Below are 12287 nucleotides of genomic sequence, written 5' to 3'. Positions count from 1 at the left end.
TGAATGCGTGGCTGGAGAAATGGTGCAGGAGGGAGGGATTTAGATTCCTGGCACATTGGGACCGGTTCTCGGGAAGGTGGGACCTGTACAAGCCAGACAGGTTACACCCAGGCAGGACCCGAACCGATGTCCTCATAGGGGTGTTTGCTAGTGTTGTTGGGGAGGATTTCAACTAGAATGGCAGGGGGGTGGGAACCTGAGCGGGGAGACCGAGGAGGAGGAAACAAGGATAGAAACGAAAGACAGCAAACAAAAAGGCAAAAGTGGAAGGCATAGAACTCAAGGGCAAGTAACAAATAGGGCTATTGTGCAAAATGATGCTAAGATGACTAAGAATATTAAAAAGACAAACCTAAAGGCATTTTGGCTCAATGCGCGGAGTATTCATAATAAGGTAGGTGAATTAACCACGCAAATAGATATAAATGGATACAATATAGTTGCGATTACGGAAACATGTCTGCAGGGTGACCAAGGATGGGAACTGAAATCCAAGGGTATTCAATATTTAGGAAGGACAGGCAAAAAGGGAAAAGAGGTGGAGTAGTGTTGTTAGTAAAAGAGGAAATCAATGCAATAGTGAGGAGGGATATTAGTTCAGAGAATCCTGATGTGGAATCTATATGGGTGGAGTAAAGAAACATCAAGGGACAGAAAACATTGGTGGGGGTTGTATAAAGACCCCCAAACAGCAGTGTTGATGTAGAGCATGGCATTAAACAGGAAATTAGAGACTCATGCAATAAGGGTGCAACTGTAATTATGGGTGAATTTAATCTACATATAGATTAAATTAAACTAGCAATAATACTGCAGAGGAGGAATTCCTAGAGTTTGATGGTTTATTGGATCAATACATTGAGGAACCAACTAGGGAACAGGCCATCCTAGACTGGGTATTGTGTAATGAGACAGGATAATTTAACAATCTTCTTGTGTGGGGTCCCTTGGGGAAGAGCGACCATAACATGATAGAGTTCTTCATTAAGATGGAAAGTGGGAGAGTTGATTCTGAGACTTGGGTCCTGAATCTAAATAAAGGAAACTGTGAAGGTATGAGGCGTGAGTTGGCTATGATAGATTGGGGAACGTTACTGAAAGCGTTGATTGTGGGTAGGCAATGGCTAGCATTTAAAGAGCGCATGGATGAATTCCAACAATTGTTCATTCCTGTCTGGCGCTAAAATAAAACAGGAAGTGTGGCTCAACCGTGGCTTACAAAACAAATTAGGGATAGTATTAGATCCAAGGAAGAGAAGTATAAAATGGCCAGAACAAGCAGCAAACCTGAGGATTGGGAGCAGTTTAGGATTCAGCAAAGGAGGTCAAAGGGATTGATTAAGAAGGGGAAAATAAATTATGAGAGTAAGCTTGCAGAGTGCATAAAAACTGACTGTAAAAGCTTCTATCGATATGTGATGAGAAAAAGATTAATGGAAACAAATGTGGGTCCCTTACAGTCAGAAATGAGGGAATTTATACTGTGGAACAAAGAAATGGCAGACCAATTAAATGCATACTTTGGTTCTGTCTTCACAAAGGAGGACACAAATTACCTCCCAGAAATGTTGGGGAACATAGGGTCTAGTGAGAAGGAGGAACTGTATGAAATCAATATTAGTCAGGAAATGGTATTAGGGAAATTGATGGGATTGAAGGCCGATAAATCCCCAGGCCCTCATAATCTACATCCCACTGTACTTAAGGAAGTGGCCCTAGAAATAATAGATGCATTGCTGGTCATTTTTCAAAATTCTATAGACTCTGGAACAGTTCCAACGGATTGGAGGGTAGCTAATGTAACCCCATTATTTAAAAAAGGAAATAAAGAGAACAGGGAATTACAGACCGGTTAGCCTGACGTCAGTAGTGGGGAAAATGCTAGAGTCCATTATAAAAGATGTAATAGCAGAACACTTGGAAAACAATGACAGGGATCAGACAAAATCAACATGGATTTACGAAAGGGAAATCATGCTTGACAAATCTACTGAAATTTTTTGAGGATTTAACTAGTGGAATAGATAAAGGAGAACCAGTGGATGTGGTGTATTTGGACTTTCAGAAGGCTTTCAATAAGGTCCCACATAGTGTGCAAAATTAAAGCACATGGGATTGGGGGTAATATACTGGCATGGACTGAGAATTGGTTGACAGACAGGAAACAGAGAGTCGGAATGAACAAGTCTTTTTCTGGGTGGCAGGCAGTGACAAGTGGTGTACCACAGGGATCAGCGCTTGGGCCCCAGCTAGTCACAATATATATTAATGACTTGGGTGAGGGAACTAAATGTAACATTTCCAAGTTTGCAGACGACATAAAGCTGGGGGGGAATGTGAACTGCGAGGAGGATGCAAAGAGGCTCCAGTGTGATTTGGACAGGTTGAGTGAATGGGCAAATACATGGCAGATGCAGTATAACATGGATAAATGTGAGGATATCCACTTTGGCTGTAAAAATAGAAAGGCAGCTTTTTATCTGAATGGTGATAGATTGGGAAAGGGGAAGGTGCAACGAGACCTGGGTGTCCTCGTACTCCAGTCGCTGAAAGCAAGCAATCAGGTGCGGCAAGCAATAAGGAAGGCGAATGGTATGTTGGCCTTCATTGCAAGAGGATTTGAGTGCAGGAGCAAGGATGTCCTACTGCAGTTATACAGGGCCTTGGTGAGACCACATCTGGAGTATTATCTGCAGTTTTGGTCTCCTTATCTGAGGAAAGCAGTTTTTGCCATGGAGGGAGTGCAAAGAAGATTTACTAGGCTGATTCCTGGGATGGCAGGATTGACGTATGAGGAGAGGTTGGGTCGACTAGGCCTTTGGAACAAAGGTGGCAAAGAGGACTGGCATAGGATAAATACATCATGACTGCTGCCAGGGATTTGGGCACAGACCTGCATAATGGTTGGAAACCAGATGGATGGTGAGGAAGTGGAATCTCTTTCAGTTCAGAAAGATGTCACACTGGTGAAGTGGGACAAATGAGGCAGTGCATGTTGTCATGAAAACCCTATCTGCCAAATGGGAAATATTAATTTCATCAGATGGTACCTTGGACATTTGCTGGATATTCTTACAAATAACTTCTTTTAAAAAGAGTAACTTGGCAACCAAGATGGCCACTGAAATTTACACTTGAAACACCAAAGGATTAGACTGGAGACAACATGACTGATTCAACCTAGCCAGAACAATGGGATGCTCTCTGATTAATTTACCTGAAGTGGCTTTATTAACATGATCATCAACAGCAATTGACACCCACTGACTTTGAAAGAGCCAACTCTCATCAAGTGTGACTGGACAGCTTGAGGGGTAAAGTCTTGAATATCAGAGAAACTACCAGAAGGACCTCATTAAAACAAAAATAGTTTGGGAATGTCATGTGATTGCTTGTGCAGCACTGGATAAACTAAGCTTTGTCACTCAAAAAGCAGAGAAGAGTAACTGAGAAGACATCCACAGAGCAGCTCTCTCTCTCTCCAGTCAGACTGCCACAGCCAGCACCTAGGGGACTAGAGTCAACATCCCCTCTTCTGCCTTCCGGAGCCTGAGAAGTAAGCTCGAACCGTGCACGTGGCCCAGCGAGGACTTCAGGGCTACAGTTTCAACTAAGGACTCTGGGGCTGATAAACTGTATTTAAATTTCATTTATTCCAGACTCTACTCCAACCACCAAAGCTATTTTCCTTCTCTTTGTAATCTATTTGTGTGTGTGTGAGACCCTCATGTGAATGTGTGCATGAATGCAGAGCGTATTTTTGTAATTTTAACCAGTTTAGAGTGTGAAGGATAATAAACTTACATCTTGCTTGTTGAAACTCAAGAAAACCTATCTGATTGGTTCTTTGGCAATGATATTCGAGGAACAGGAGCAAGCACTCACTGAGTTGGTAAACTCAATCACTGTGTTAAAAAAAGATAAACCCTGTTGTGGTCAAATCAGAGAAGGGGTTAAAGGGGAGCCTGAGACCCCCTTCTCACCTGGCCATAACAATGTATACATCTAGATGAAAATCCAAAAGAAAATTTGAGTCTGAACTCTTTAAATTGGACTGCTTCCCACAGAGCTTATACTTTTATTTAATAAAAAATGTAAAGACATCTTGAATTCATTTTTGAGCTTTCTTCTTGCAAATGGACGCATCTTATCGTTATCCGTTTCGTGGAAAGAGCCACCCACCCCCCCCAACCCCCTCGAGACATAGTGTCCAAACCCAGCTCTGTGCCCATCGATAACAACTTTTCTCAACAGACCAAAACAAGACAAGTAGTCCTTATTGGTTGTAATTTGTGGCTGTTTCAATAGTAAGCAGAAGCCATCATTGCCAAGACCTGCTAATCAGTGCCTTTCTGTTTTAATTCTGTGACCTTAGTATCTGAACCGCATGCTGGATGAATGTACTGTTCAAGTAATTTATTATTTAGAGATACAGCACTGAAACAGGCCCTTCAGCCCATCAAGTCTGTGCTGACCAACAACCACCCATTTATGCTAATCTTACCTTAAACTCATATTCCCTACCAGATGTTCACCATTCTCCTACCACCCACCTACCTACACTAGGGGCAATTTGACAATGGCCAATTTACCTATCAACCTGTAAGTCTTTGGCTGTGGGAGGAAACTGGAGCACCCAGCAGAAACCCACGCGATCACAGGGAGAACTTGCAAACTCCGCACAGGCAGTACCCAGAACTGAACCCGGGTCACTGGAGTTGTGAGGTTGTGGTGCTAACCACTGCGCCACTGTGCCACCCTGTAATGGTTTACAAATTTGGGCATGCCCATTTTTGGGCTGGAGGGGGTGCAAGTAGGGGCATTAGTTTGGTAAATATCTGCTTTCATTGTTAGCTAATTCTCACTGGCTATTTCTCTGTGATTTCTAAATCCACATACACTTTAAGTTAATTACCTGACGGGTTACATTCCTCTGACTGTATGTTGAGGCCCAGGCACCCCTGATAGCGCCTTGGTCCTTGTTTCCGTGGTGGTCCTTGGTAAGTGAGGAAAGATGGGGGATTGGGTCAGGCGGTAGCAGTATTCAAGGGTTGGTGGTGCATTCGGTGGCCAGGGGAGGAGGGGCAAAGCAGCCCATGATCTTGGAAAGTGGGGTCAGTTTCAATATAAGGTGTCTCCCTTTTAAGCCGGAGACGAAGAGGAATTTCAATCTCTCAGAGGGTCGCTAATCCCCAGAATTCTGTTTCCCAGACAGCAGCGGAGGCCGGATCATTGAATACATTCAAGGCTGAGCCAGACGGACCCCTTATTACAAGGGAGTCAAGGGTGGGGGGGGGGGGCGTGGGGAAGACAGGAAAGCGGAGACAAGGCCAGAATCAGATCAGCCCACTTCTCCTCCTGTTTCTTATGTCCTTATGTATGCCTGCTCCTCTGCACTGGACATTCAGCAAAATACAGGGGCCTTCCTGTTTGTTAGCGCCATGCTGTGGTGCACAAGACCAGAACATGGAGTTTGCTGTGTGCAAATTAGTTGTCATGTTACCGACATTACAACTGTGACTGCACTTCAACAGTACTTCATTGGCTGTAAAGTACTTTGACATGTCCTGAACAGGGAATAGCAGCAACATGTTGCACTATGGACATTTGACAAAATTATTGCCTCGGCCACGGACATGGGGGCAATTGATTTGTGTACAAAATGTATCGCCAACCTAATGCCATCAAAACACAGTGCAATTTCAAACACATTTCTGCCTATTTAGTGAGTACCTGGCATTGTTTTTGCTTGCACAAGTTTTCAATGTCTGCCTGCACACTTGATGTAGCGATGTGGAGAATCCGGATAGATGCCCATCTGTCAGGTGTGATCTTGATCTCATTCTCTCCCCTCTCATTCAATCTCTCCCTCCCTGTGTCAATCCGTATCACCTCTTTGTGACCATCTCTCACCCCCATCAACTCTCTCTCCCTCTCTCTCTCCCTGTCTCTCTCTGTCTGTCTTTCTCTTTCTCTCTCTCTCTGTCCCTCCACTTCTCTTTCTCTGCCTGTCCCTCTCATTCTCCCTATCCCTCTCTCTCTCTTTGTCCCTCTCTTTATCTCTGTCCCTCTCTCTCTCTTTCACACCCCTTCTCTGACAGTTGCAGAAATCAGGAAGACTCCGTCGAGCTGCTTTGTGTTTTTGCCCATATTTGTGTTCAGCCAGTTCGTAGTGATACTGGTCTGAGGGTTTTGGGACAAAGCGTAATGTTTTTGCCTGAAATTTGTAAGTTTGAACCAAGTCGTAGTGACTTTGTTTTGGGTAACTGGGAACAGTGGTCAAATCGCTGAAGGGTTCAGCTGGGAACTGAGGTGTCAATTTTAAGTTACTGCAGGAGGCTTTGTATTGAGGACAATTTTGTTCTATTCCTGTTTCAACTAACCATCGAGGTGTCTGTATCAGGGATATTATTGGATTCAATAAAACAACAATTCATTGTTAAGCCAGACCCTGTGTCATGTGAAATTTTGTTTTTGTAATTCCTGAAGTCCAAGAAATGTAGTAAGGGGGTATGGGAATGGAACCTCTTACAGCAATAAACTTCTTAAGTGGATAAGTATATCACAATATCAAATATTACTGAGAGATGTAACACATATTCTTATTTCTAACATAGAATTTGCTAATGTTACAGCAAACTTATCTCAGAATATCCACCAAAATTTAGAGTAAACTTATACCTTAAATGCCCTGTAGTTGAGAAACATTCTTGAGGGTACAACACTTCTAAGTGTTTGCCTCATAACCTTGCATTTTATACTATTTCTAAGGTGTCATATGACTTTTGCATTAAATGTGACTTTTTTGTGTTCCTTTTAAAATCTATATCGTTAATGTTTTACTGGAATTTGCAGTTTGCGAGCTTTTACCTGGTCAAAATGTTCATAATTGTGTTTATCTGACCTCTTCTTTCTGTGAGTACATTCCATTTATTGTTAATTACCCTTTCCATGGTACCCACAGCAACCTCCGGAGCCAACCTGTCTGAACAACAACCCCATAAACCAATTAAGTATTATTGCTACCTCTTACTGAGGTCACACAGGATATTTCAATGTATGTGTTTATCTTCCAAGTCCTTGGTAACAACAATTCTATTCTAACAGAGACCTTGAAATGTTTCACTCTACCATCTTAAAGGGGAACTTCAGTGAGGTCTGAAAACTAACCATTTATTCAATCTTTAACTCTAAAAGGCATAATACACTATTTCCAAATTCTACTTAATCAAGCCTATTGTACACACCTATAATGGTGATATTTTCAATTGTTTATGAAAATTAGCAAATGGCAGACATGCTGGATAATAACTTTGCATCAGTATTTACAGTAGAGGTAGAGGTAAGCATGTCAGACTCCCAAAGAAACTAATATTGAATTGGGTTTGAGACTGAACAGAATTAACATAAGCAAAATAACAGTAGTGAAGAAAATAATTGCAAAGAAGAGTGACAAATCTCCAGGACTAGATGGTTTCCATCCCATGGTTTTAAAGGAAGTAAGTGAGGACATTGCAGATGCCCTGACTATATTCATCTGAAGTTCTTTTGATTTGAGAACTGTTCCTTTAGATTGGATATTTGCAGGTCACTCCGCTATTCAAGAAAGGTCCAAGAGGGAAACCGAGGAATTATAGATCAGTTAACCGAATATCTGTTGTTAAGGAACTAGCTAAGCTTTGGGGAGTCTAGGACTAGGGGGCATAGTCTAAAATTACAGCCAGACTTTTCAGGAGTGAAATTAGGCAAAAATTCCACATGCAAAGGGTGGTAGAAGTTTGGGATATTCTTCCACAAATGGCAACTGATGCTGGATCAATTGTTAACTTTCAAATTGAGATTGATAGACTTTTGTTAACCAAAAGTATTAAGGGATATGGGGCAAAGGTGGGTATATGTAGTTAGGTTGCAGATCAGCCACAATCTCATTGAATGGCAGAACAGGCTTGAGGGGCTAAATGGCCTACTCCTGCTCCTATGAACTGAACTTCCTATCCCATGTCATCTGCATCACAAAGACTGCCTTCTTGCACCATTTTAATATCGCCTGTCTCCAGCCTGTCTCAGACCATCTGAAACCCCCTACTCCATACTTTGGCTACATCTAGACTTCACTATTCAAATGCTCTTCTGGCTGGCCTTCCATCCTCCATCTTCTATAAACACATCCAAAACTCTGCTCTACTACCCATATCCAAACTCACACCAAAATCTGATCATCCATCACCCCTGTGCTTGCTGACCCACACTGTGCCCAGCTCTGTCAACACCTCAATTTTATAATTCTCATTCTTGTTTTCACATCGCGCCATGACCTATCCTCTCTCTATATCTAACATCCTCTAGGCCTACAACCCTTCAAGATCTGATGAAGGGTAACTGACCTGAAATGTTCTGCTTCTCTCTCCACAGATGCTGCCAGACTCGCTGAGTATTTTCAGCACTTTTTGTTTTTATTTCAGATTTCCAGCATCTGCAGTAGTTTGCTTTTATTTTACCCTTCAAGATCACTGCGTTCATCCAATTCTGGCCTTGTGTACATTCCCAACCTGGTTCGCTCCACCATTGGCGGCCGGGCCTTTAGCTGCCTGGGCCCCTAAGCTCTTCAATTCCCTCCCCAAACTTCTCTGTCTTAACCTTCTCCTTTCAGAGGCTGCTTAAAACCTACATCTTTGACCAAGCATTTGGTCACCTCATGTTTCCTTCTTTGGTTCATCATCTATTTTTTGTCTGATTATGCTCCTGTGAAGCCCCTTGAGATGTTTTATAGGTTATGTGCATTATATAAATGCAATTTGTTGTTGTTCATTCTGCCTAAAGGGCATGGATAGATGCTCTTATATTCTTTTAATTTGGATTCCAAAGCATGGACCCAGAAAGTGCAGGTGTGGTGTCAAAATGTGCAGATGAAACCAAATTGGGAGGGATTGCTAATAATACGGTCCATGCTCCAAAAGTACAGGAAGACATAAACAGGCTTGCAGTGTGGGTGGATAAATAGGAAATTAAATTCATTATAGTAAAGTGTGAGGTGGTTCATTTTGGGAGGGGAATAAGGAGGCCATGAATTCCTTCGAAGGTAATAAACTAATGACGGAGGGAAGCGTAGTGAGCTGGGAATAGATGCATAAATAGCTAAAAGTACAAGCTCAACTTGGCAATGCCCAAAATAGTGCAAACAAAGGTAATGAGCTTTGTCTGGAGGAATAGAAAACAAAAGCAGGGACGTAATGTCATTTTAGACCAGACTTGGAGCACTGTGTGAAGTTCTGGTCTCCTTATTATGAACAGGATATTGAAGCACTGGAAAAATGCAGAAAAGATTTACAAGGATGTTACCAAAATTAAAAGGATGCACCTATCAGGAAAGATTGAGCAGGCAGGATCTTTTCTCTGGAAAAGAGGAGACCTCATAGATGTCTTGCAAATTATGAAGGAGTTTAATAGGATTGATGTACCGAAAGTGTTTCACCTTGTGGGTGAGTCCAGAAGAAAGAGGCATGAATGTAAGAATTTCGGAAGAATTTCTTTACAGAGTTATGAGGGGCTCTTGTACCTCCTCCCCTCCTTGTTTCCGATTTGTTTGATATACTTTTCATCCCTTGAATTTCAGTGTTGAAGATGGACACAAGCCCGAATGTCTGTTCTCTCCACTGATGCTGGCTGACCTGCTGTGTGTTTGGACTTTTTCCCATTTGCTTCAAGTTTCCAACATTTGCAGTGCTTTGCTTTTTTCAAATTTGTGATCTCATTCTATTTGGATTCCAGCGTGTTGATCCAAATTCAGAAACACTCTCTCTATTTCAAGAGTGTTTTCCAGTGAGCCACAGAGCCATTTCATAATGATATTCCAAGAAAAATCCTGCAACGTTCTTTCAATACAATGTAGCCGAAACATGATATTGTACTCAACGACTTTAAATTTATTTGAAGTTTGTTAGACATGCAATGTTGCTTAAAAAGCAGTGAAAATATATGTGACTAATTTAAGAAATTTTTTTACAGATAAATTTCCTATAGAAAACAATGAGTATATTGGAATGACTGACTGTCCATAGTCAAATAGTTTTACAATCAATAATTCCTTTCAATATCCAAGGTTAAAATACATTTTTGCAACATTCTATTGATCAGACAGTAATAGTTGACAGATATTTTCCTATTGAATAATCACTCTTATAGTATCTCTGTTGAACAACAGTGACTCTCCCAACATTCAGTCTTAACAATTGGGGATAGGTTATAGATGCTTATCAGTGTATCCTTATTGTTTTCTCCCATCCTATATATTTTTATTGAGTGTGTAAGTTTCAACGTATTTTCATTTCATTAGCAGTGCAAGATTCTAATTATCTTGAGTTTGAGATGTACATTCTCCTACACATTTTCACAGCTCCACATGGTGCGAGTGCTTTATTCCTTTGAATCAGCATTCACTCGTGGCATGAATTTCAGGATTATGGGTTCTTTAGAATGCAACACTCCTGTAATTTCCAGTTCTAATGTGATCTAGAATAGAAAGAGTAATGGTGATAGGAAGTCAAAAGAAGGTTTGACTACAGTGATAGATGGTCCTGTTCCATCTCATTATTCCCTGTCATCAGTATTCACTTCAAAAAACAAAAAAATAAAAGCAACCTCACAATATTCATTCACACCTTCAGATAATTTCTATATTCTAGAATTCTCACCGCTGTCTCCTTGCACGGCACAAAGGTCATGCGTTGCAAGACTGAAGCCAGAGCCATCTTCATTGTAAGTTGGGCAAATCGCATTCCAATGCAGTTCCGAGGGCCCACCCCAAATGGCAGGAAGATATAAGGATCCTGAGACTCCCTATTCGCTTTACTGAACCTAGTGATATTGGCAAAGGCAAAACAAGTGAAATAGATCAGTCAAATTTGCTTATAGTTTGCATTTATCAAAGAGATGGTTGGAGAATACCACAGTTTGAAACTGCAACTATAGATTTGTCCCAGTAACTCCTTCACTTACTGATGTTTCTTGAGTTGCTGTTGCACACTCATTGGGTGCCAATCCTGAGAACTGTGATCCCAGACTGTGGAGTGTTGGTAGACTAATCAACTGTGAACAGCAGCAGCACAGCCAAGGTTGATCCTGTCCTCACCTGACATCCAACTGTGTGGAGATCTATTTCAAAATGGTAACTCGGTTGCCACGCATGTCATAGGACCCCACATTTGTATTTGAAATGAGCCGACTACCTAAACAGTGCTGGGCCCTCAGAAATTGGCAACAGCCTGATTGTTGTTGCAAACAGGGAGCTGAGGAGTTCGGATAACAAGCCCAAATTGAGATCCTCACCTTTGACAATTGCAATGATTTCCAGGATGACTGTTCATGTTAATTTACAATCAAAATATATCTCTGTCTCTATCTGGTTCACAGTATCAATTTCCCATCATTCAGTTTAATGTGAAATCAAGATTGTATGGAACGCTCGGAAAAGAGGATCGAGAAGAAAGATTGCAGGAATTCAAATCTATGCTTTGGTCATCAGAGATTTGTTTTTACAGGATCACAAGATAGTTAGGGATGCGAAAGGCTATTTGGCCATCACAATTCATCTGCTCAGTCAGATCCTAAACAGGTCGCACAGTGGTGATGTTACTGGACCAGTAATCCAGAGCCTGCACTAAGGCTCAATTACACAGGTGTTTAAATCCCACCATGGCAGCTGGGGAATTTTAATTCAATTAATTAATAAATCTGGAATAAAAATCTAGCCTCATTAATGATGATCATGAAACTACCATTTTGTCATAAAAACCCATCTGGTTCACTAGTGTCCTATATGGAGGGAAATCTGCCGTCCTACCCAGTGTTACGAACGAAGCAGAAATGATGCACTGTCAATTCAGTCGCATCATTCCACAGATTGCAGCATATTATTAACGTTTTGCCACCCAACCAGAAAACAGCCAAATTGAACCTCTAGTAATCTCCAGAATAAAATAGAGCAAACCAGGTATCGTTAGACAACAACAAATTAACTATTTATTTAAAATTAAATGTTAAACGCTATTAAGAACCTTATAACTTCTTACTTTAACCTAACTCCCCATTCATACACATATCAAAAATCAACAGTTAACTGGTTTCTTTTTTGAAAAATTATGTTTTCAAAATTAGCTGTTTATTGAGAATAAATAAATAACTGGGTTAAAACAAGAAATGCTGGAAATACTCAACAGGTCTGGCAGCATCTGTGGAGAGAGAAGCAGAGTTAACATTTCAGGTCAGTCGTCCTTCATCAGAACTCACTG

The 12287-nt window shown here is 41.3% G+C and overlaps 1 protein-coding gene across 2 annotated transcripts in view; it reads right to left on the bottom strand.

Annotated features, from left to right (window-relative positions):
- Positions 1–9902: 9902 nt before the first annotated feature.
- The window catches only part of LOC137383269 (cytochrome P450 3A21-like), an 83582-nt gene continuing 81197 nt past the window's right edge, over positions 9903–12287 (bottom strand). For both annotated transcript variants that reach the window (XM_068055809.1, XM_068055810.1), the window contains 2 exons: positions 10692–10854; positions 9903–10509 (listed from right to left, as the gene is read on the bottom strand). In XM_068055809.1, coding sequence (XP_067911910.1) covers positions 10414–10509; positions 10692–10854 — 259 coding nt within the window. In that variant the 3' untranslated portion in view covers positions 9903–10413. The remainder of the gene's footprint in view (positions 10510–10691; positions 10855–12287) is intronic.

Source organism: Heterodontus francisci, chromosome 24 (assembly GCF_036365525.1).
Source record: "Heterodontus francisci isolate sHetFra1 chromosome 24, sHetFra1.hap1, whole genome shotgun sequence".
Taxonomy (NCBI): Eukaryota; Metazoa; Chordata; class Chondrichthyes; order Heterodontiformes; family Heterodontidae; genus Heterodontus; species Heterodontus francisci.
The sequence above is the reverse complement of the archived record's forward strand: the minus strand, read 5'-3'. Positions and strand labels throughout refer to the sequence as shown.